Source organism: Pistacia vera, unplaced genomic scaffold (genome assembly GCF_008641045.1).
Source record: "Pistacia vera cultivar Batoury unplaced genomic scaffold, PisVer_v2 Contig617, whole genome shotgun sequence".
Taxonomy (NCBI): Eukaryota; Viridiplantae; Streptophyta; class Magnoliopsida; order Sapindales; family Anacardiaceae; genus Pistacia; species Pistacia vera.
Window position 1 is genome coordinate 627,510 of NW_022196465.1, and position 8,240 is coordinate 635,749.

Sequence of the window (8,240 nt, forward strand, 5' to 3'; positions counted from 1 at the left end):
AGCAAGCTTCAAGGAGCTAGAACATTTGTCTTGATGAAGCCGTAAAAGAATTTAGTTTCATCAAGAACGAAGATGAGACCTGTGTTTACAAGAAAGTAAGTGGGAGCTTAGTGGCATTCTTGGTATTGTATGTCAATAACACACTTCTCATCGGGAATGATATATCGAACTTGCAATTGGTTAAGAATTGGTTATCCAAGTGCTTCTCCATGAAGGACTTAGGAGAAGCCTATAAGTTAACAGATCCATTACGCAGCGGAATTTAAAAAAAAAAATTAATTAAAGATCCGCTAACCTTTAACCCAATATCCTTAAGCTGATTACATTATTTTTGCATAAAAATCAAATCAAAGGTAAAGTCATCATACCAATGTTGGAGGCTTCTTCGATTTGACGATGGATTCGCAAATCACTTCAATGTAGAAGTGCAAGATTGGTATCCACACGAAGACAGGACTATTGCCGTTAGGAGATTTTTATAGACTAGTAAAATCTCACAACTATAAGAGCAAAAGTTTACTACAGAATGTTTCTTGGGAGAAAAATTCTTTCTCTCACAATGAGGCTCATTGATTTGAAAGAGAGAGAGAGGAGTTGCAACTCAAAATCAGTAAAGTGATTTTAATTTTTAGTTGCACTTAAATAGTGCATACTAAAATTCTATTCCAATTTGGAATAGCCATCTATTCCAATTGGGAATCTATTCCAAATTGGAATAAGTTGTTGGAATAGATTCCCCTTGCAACCAAACATGACATTTCTAACTCAAATTTAAAAACCAAAATTTGAATTTTATATTATTAATATTAAAAGTAGATAATATCCTTTATGTTTAAATTCATATATATATATATTTAAATATACATAATCTCACTAATTTAATTTCCATATGAAATTAAATTTAGGCAACAACCTTAGCAAATTTAATTGCACTATAAGATTAACAAAATGTCTTTTCATCATAAATGATGAAAATACCCCTCTCACGAATTATGTTCTTAATCTGTCTTATATGAGTGCGACCCGAAGGCTCCTCATCATATCAATAGTGAATAGTATCAAGATTGACAATCAATCAATCATCCCACTCGACACAGACTAAGATTAGCCTCTAGCCAGGCATCATGGTCACTCAATAGATTCGGATTAAGAGAAACCGCTACCTATCAATGATATGGTTACCGTGCAATTCAATCATTTCATCATCTATTACCTCATCAAGGTCGAGTCATAGAAGTAGTATCAACCTCGGATATCCTTGATATCTCAATATGCTGTTAGTGGACCAACGACCGAAATAGATTGGATTAAGCTACAACTCGATCCCATTGTGGCCACAGATTTAATGTTATTGTCATCTACCAAATTACTCAGTGAGATAATTTCTCTCATACCTGGGAGTGATGAATCCTCTGTCGATCCACCATATTCTCGATACACTTTTCAATGCAGCCAACCACTAACGTTCTTATAATCTCTCACTAGGCAAGTATTCATTGAGTATCCTATAGAGAGAATCCAGAGAATTGGTAGCTTAAAAAGGGTGTTCGTCTAAATTTTTTTATCCTTAATCCAGTTATAAAATACTATTACACAATGAATATTTCTCACATATATAAAAATAATAAGAATCATTTTCTAATGAATCGGAAAGTGTGAAGATGTTCTCTAAATATTATTACTACCAAAAATACATACATAAATCCACAGTAATTCCTTCACTGAGACAATGTGTGCAACCCTCTCGCCAGCTTGACGTCTCCCGACCGCTACAATCTAATACCTGCAAAAATAAAGAAAGCAACGGGGTGAGCTATAAATGCTTAGTAAGTAAATCAAATCTAACCATGCTCTTACTCCGTTGTCCCCGTTTCGCTGTACTGCTTCTAAATTTCTGGTTGCTTTCTCTCTTTATTCTCAAGCGTACTACTTAGCAGTCTTCTATTTTTCTAAAATCTTTCTAAATCTTTCTAGTGATGTGCTATTCTTTATCATTTTATTTCTCTTCTCTGCTAGATTATATCTTTCTGTTTCTTTCTCTACTCAACAAATCACTAAGTTTCCTTACTATTTGTCATGTTTCTAATTTCTATTCCTTTCTAGCATATATCTAATTTCTGTTCCTTTTTCGTGTATCTCTAATTTCTTTTCTATTCTTGTAGGCTTTTATTTTCTTTTCTTCTCTATTTTTATGGGCTTCTATTTTCTTTTCTTGACTAGTCAGACACGCAATAATAAAATAAACTCTTTAATCTATGCATAAATGCATAAAATGCAATGCACATAAAATGTATGATGCATATGCAAATGATCATGTTTGTATTCTTTCTGAAAATTCTTTTCTAATTCTTTCTGAAATTCTTTTCCTTTCTTTTTGACATTCTTTCTGTTTTCTATTTCTTATTCTATTTTTCTTTCTTTTTCTCTTTTTGTATTCTATTCTGGTTTGCTGATCGGACTAGGCTGAGGCATGGATTTGGAACCCTGGCTGTGTGAGCGTATTTTGAAATTCTTTCTGGGTACAGTCCTCATCCACATGTACATCTAGCAGACTATACAATTCTGTTTTCTATTCTGATGCCGCTCACTGATGGCGGCGTGCATGAGGGAAACTTCTACATCTTTGTCGCCACTAACTACTGCAACGAATGCTCACAGGTTCCATCGCAACAGCCTTCTGAAAACATGCTCTGTAAATCTAAAAAATAACTAGCTAGACATTTTCCAATAATTTTAAAATTTCTGAAATACATGCTATGCTATGTCATGTATTTATATGCTGTCTATGCATGATCCCAAAATTTATTCTATTCATTCTAAGGCTTTTATTTCTATATTTTTCTGGAAAGCCCAAAGTTCTATTCTAGTAACATGCTTAACTTAAACATTTTCTATTTGATTCTTTATTTCAGAATTCTATGCATCGTGTGTACATACGCAGTTCTATAATTTCTACATAATGCTGTAATTCTTCAATTCTATCATGCTATGTAAAATGTACACGTACACAATTACATTATCTCTCACAAATTCTACTCTTCTATAATTCTATTGGTAAGATATTAAAATGGCACAATTCAACTAGGGAATGAATTCTACATTTTGGGCAATCTAATTTCTTCTATAAAAATCTATGCCACAACTTAGGTATTAAGTCTACTAACTTGCCCAATTATGCTACTAGATTTTCTCATATATATATCTCACATAGCCATGTCATTAAACTACTCTCTAATATTTTCTAATGTTACAAACATGCCTTGTACAACTTTCTAAATACAAATTTTAATGCAATAAATTTGCATTCTCTTAACTTGACCATCAACATTGTTATACATACCCTTCTTTCTTCTTTTCTTTTGGCTACATTCTATACATTAATCTATATTGCCATATTAATCATTGTAAATACAATCTAACATATAGCACAACATATATACTTTGGCTAAATTCTAATTTCTTTCTAACATTCTTAACTAAACTTTTGACTAATACAATATACTCTCAAGATCTTCTAGCTCAATTCTATAGCTTGTAATATATAATAAGGCATGAAAACTACACTCATACCAATCAATTTCTAAAATGGTCATTGATAATCCTAGGATTATATTGTATTTTCTATACTTTTTGGTAGGATTTTGGATACTTCTTATTAGGTTTTGTGCCTGAATTGCAACTTAAATTCGTATATTTGACGTTTTACGCCAAAACATGCAGTTGGAGCAAAATCGAGTGAAATTGAGTTTCTGGACCCAGAATCAAGAGAAATTCAAGAATCGGGGGAATTCTGATGCGGATTGGAAGCACTATGAAGCTTGTTCCTATTGGGGATCACGATGATCAAAGACTCAAGCGAAGAAGTAAGCGGAGGGTAGTTTTGTAATTTTAGAAAAGTTCAGCAAAGTTTGCCACGGTGAAGATAATTCTTTGCCGCGGCAAGCTAGCCTCGGGTTAAATGGTTTAGCAAAAATTCAACTCGATGCCACGGCGAAGTTACTCTCCGCTGTGGTGAAAATTGCAAATATGCTGTTTGTAAAACGTTGTGTTTTATTTGTAATGGATTAGAATCCTAGGGTTTTGGCTAACTATTTAAGAGAGCCTTAGCTCATTTTTTAAAGGAGTCTGTGATTTTTAGGAAAGAAAAGGAAGAAATTGGAGATTGGAAACATTTTGGGTCTTCAATTAGGGAAGATTTCATTCTTTTCTTATTGTTTTAGCATGTTGAACTCTTTAATTACATTTTATATTCTGATTTTCTTTAATTTGAATATGAACTAACTCACTTTTGGGTTAGGGTTTTGACCTAACTTGGATTACAATGGTTTAAATCTATAAATAGATGTTGTTTTTAAGTTCTATTGCTTGGATTATGTGTTTATTTTTGTTCTTAATGCAATTGAATGTTGACTTTTCTTTGGTTCAATTAAATGTTGAGCATGATGAGACTGAGAAGTGATTCATGTGTTAGCCTCTTAGAGTAAATACCATAGATTGAATGAACGCTAGAGATAGGTTCGGAGATCTATGAAATCACTTTAGGATTCCACTTGGCTTAATAGACTTGGAACTGTTAATCTTCATTTTGTTGGGTGCGGAAGCTTAATAGGGATAAGTAGGAGAATATAGCTTGAGGAGGTATATTTTGCATATTAAGGTGTCCGATTTGTAGTCCTTGCATGTGAGTTTGAGGGCAACAACAACCGCATATTGAATCAGAGTACCCTAGTGAAGTCGAAATCCTAACCTTTTTGTCTTGAATTGATATGTTCGTAATTGGTTGACATTTTCTTAATTAGTTAGATTTTAATTTACGTTATTGATTTTGTGTTAATTTCTGCTTTTATTGTCTCCCGCAAATCCAACAATCTTCATGTTCTTCAACTAGTTACAAAACTAAGAAAATTAGTACTTAACAGGCAATCCTCGTGGGAACGATACTCTTCTCATCATTTTATTACTTTTTATGACTAGTGCACTTACTACACATTTCATGTTTGTCAAAATCACACATCAAGTTTTTGGCGCCGTTGTCGGGGATTGATTTAGTGTTGATATTGAAGTTTTCTAGTTTTCACTAGATTGGAGTTTTATTTTTGTTTCAATTAGTTTTAGCTTAATTTTGTGTTTCTTTTCATTCATGTGTGATCTCATGCTCTCTTTCTGTCTTGTGTAGTTTATGTGAAGAGTAAGATATCATCCAGTGGTTCCCATTGATTCAGAGATAAAAAGAACTGCAAGAAGACTTATTAGAGAGAGAAGAGAAAGAGAGGCAATAGTCATTGAGATGGCTGAAAACAGAACTTTGAGGGAATTCTCAATACCCTCAGTTGACGGTAGTGGTCCAAGTATCACTAGACCACCAGTGAAAGCCAACAATTTTGAAATAAAGCTGGCAATCATCCAAATGATCCAATAATCTGTACAATTTGGGGGAGATGCAAAGGAAGATCCAAATTCACACATTGCTAACTTCTTAGAGATATGCGACACATTTAAGGCAAATGGAGTGTCAGATGATGCCACAGGTTAAGATTATTTCCATTTTCATTAAGAGATAAAGCAAAGGGATGGTTAATGGCACTACTAGCAGGAACAATCACCACCTGGAATGAATTGGCACAAAGGTTTTTGACTAAATACTTCCCACCAACGAAATCAACAAAGATGAGAAACAATATCACATCATTTCTACAGGAAGAGAACGAGTCACTTTATGAAGCATGGGAGAGATATAAGGAACTACTAAGAAAGTGTCCACACAATGGTTTGCCTGTTTGGATGCAAGTCCAAACCTTCTATAATGGGTTGCTAAAAAATGTGCAAACAATGGTGGATGCAACATCTAGAGGAGCATTGCAAAACAAGACAGCTGAAGAAGCTTATGAGTTACTTGAAGTCCAGGCAAGTAACAACTATAAGAGACCCAATGAAAGAATTCATCTGAAGAAGTCTATGGGTATTCATGAAGTTGATGCTTACACGACCATTTCAACCCAACTAACAGCACTTCAGAAACAATTAGGAGGCATGCAAGTAAATTCAATTCAAACACCTCAAGTAACATGCGATTTTTGTGCAGGTAACCATGTGAGCATTGAATGCCAAGTGGGGAATAATTTTGCTTTAGCTTCCTCATCATCAAAACAAGTCAACTATTTGGTTGGGAATCAGAGACAACAGAACAATCCTTTCTCCAACACGTACAATCTTGGTTAGAGAAATCATCCAAACTTGTCTTGGGGCAATCAGAATAATCAGTGGAATCAAAGAACAGTGCCAAACAATCAAGCAGGGGTTAACCATCAACCATGGGATCAAAGAGTGTCGAAATTGGAGGATATGTTTGGGGAGTTCATGCAAGAGACCACAGGTTTTATGAGTGAGACGAGGGCAAATTTCAGAAACCAAGGGGCATCGATTCGAAACTTGGAAGTACAAATGGGTCAAATAGCCAAAAAGTTGAATGCGCAACCTCAAGGCTCCCTATCAAGTAACACAGTGACAAATCCACATGAACAAGCAAATGCAATAACTTCAAAAAGTGGAACAGTCTTGGAAGAGGTTGAACAAAAAGGGAAAGATGAGAACCCACAAAAAGAAAAGGAAGAGTCTGATGAGGAAATCGAGGAAGAAATCATTTTTGAGGAAAAGCCAAAGAGTCCTAGAGAAGAAGAACCAAATAAGGAAGAGATACCAAAGCAAAAGAAGGAAAAATTGCCATTTCCTAAGATACCGCCAGAGTTGGCATATCATACCCCTCCTATGCCTTTTCCTTAGAGGCTTAGAAAGCAAAATAAGGATAAACAATTCATGAAATTCCTTGAGGTATTTAAAAAAATGTACATTAACATTCCTTTTGCAGATGCGTTGTAGCATATGCCAAGCCACGCTAAGTTCCTCAAGGAATTTCTGTCAAACAAAAGAATGTTGGAAGAAGAGGAAACAATGATGCTTATAGAAGAGTGCAGTGCCATTCTGCAAAAGAAGCTACCTCCAAAACTCAAGGATCCAGGGAGTTTTACTATCCCTTGTGTTATAGGAGATATTGCCTTTGATAGAGTTTTGTGTGATCTGGGTGTGAGTATTAATCTAATGCCTTTTTTTGTTTTCAGGAGACTAGGGATTGGTGAAGTGAGGCCTACAACTGTATCTTTGCAGCTTGCAGATCGATCCATCAAGCATCCAAGGGGCATTGTTGAAGATGTATTGGTTAAAGTGGACAAAGTCATATTTCCGGCAAACCTTGTTGTGTTGGATATGTACGAAGACAAGGAGATTCCTCTTATCTTGGGACGACCATTTCTTGCTACCAGAAGAGCCTTAATTGATGTACAAGAAGGGAAGTTAATCCTAAGGGTCCAAGATGAAACGGTGACATTTAATGTCTTCGAGGCCATGAAATTTCCATTAGAGTAAGATTCATGTTTTAGTGTGGATTTGGTGGATAGACTTGTAGCGAATACCATCAAAGAGAACACCCTTCATCTACCTCTAGAAGCTTGCATTGCCCAATCCAAAACAAAGGAGGTAGATGAGCTGAAGAAGAATGAGTGTGCTTGTAATGCCCACATTGAGGTACGTAACTTAACTTATGCCCTTATGCCCTTAGTTGAATTTTGTTAAAGTTATTTTGAGAAAAATGCGAAGAAAATCCCTTAAACTTTCATTAGGGGTAAAATGGTATTTTCACTCAAAATTAGTTGAAAAATTGGGGAGTGAAAAGAGATAGAATTTCATGGAGAATGCAATAAAAATGAGGGCATTATTGTAATTGACTAAGGGACATAGATGGAATTTCATAGAAAGTGCAAGGGCAAAATGGGAAACTACATATATACATACATACATATATATATATATATATTATGTAATAAGAGTTCAAGAGGAGAAACCCTAGCCACTCTATCCCTCCATCCATGCCATTCTCTCATTCTCTACTCAAATTCTCTCAAATATCTTCACTAGATTTCCAAGGAAATTCATAGATTTTGGGTATTTTTGAGTGGATTTTCAATCCTAAGCTTCTATAGGTACGATCCTTGCACTAAGAAGTGAATTTTAGTTTTTAAAGTGTTGATTTTGATGGTTTATGCTCATAGGATTTAAGAGAAAGAAAGTTTGATCAAAGGAGATTCTTCAAGGGTTGAATTTGCTCATACCAAAGGTAAGTAAATCCAACCCTAAGTATGATTTAAGTTAAGATGTGTAGATAATTTTCTTTATGCATATACATGTGT

The 8,240-nt window shown here is 34.8% G+C and overlaps 1 protein-coding gene and 1 non-coding gene across 2 annotated transcripts; one reads left to right on the forward strand and one right to left on the reverse strand.

The window, feature by feature from the left end:
• Positions 1-5,664: 5,664 nt before the first annotated feature.
• On the reverse strand, positions 5,665-5,771 carry LOC116110874. Its single transcript, XR_004124978.1, has one exon. It is a non-coding gene; the product is annotated as a small nucleolar RNA R71 (small nucleolar RNA).
• A 670-nt stretch (positions 5,772-6,441) lies between these two features.
• On the forward strand, positions 6,442-7,419 carry LOC116110861. Its single transcript, XM_031397070.1, has 2 exons — positions 6,442-6,743; positions 7,116-7,419. Exons 1-2 carry the CDS (start codon positions 6,442-6,444, stop codon positions 7,417-7,419), a joined length of 606 nt encoding a protein of 201 aa, XP_031252930.1.
• Positions 7,420-8,240: the final 821 nt, after the last annotated feature.

Coding starts and splice junctions, on each gene's coding strand:
- LOC116110861 (XM_031397070.1), top strand. CDS start 6,442: ATGGGTCAAATAGCCAAAAAGTTGAATGCGCAACCTCAAGGCTCCCTA. Junction 6,744..7,115: donor TTTCCTAAGATACCGCCAGA/GTTGGCATATCA, acceptor TTTTGTTTTCAG/GAGACTAGGGATTGGTGAAG.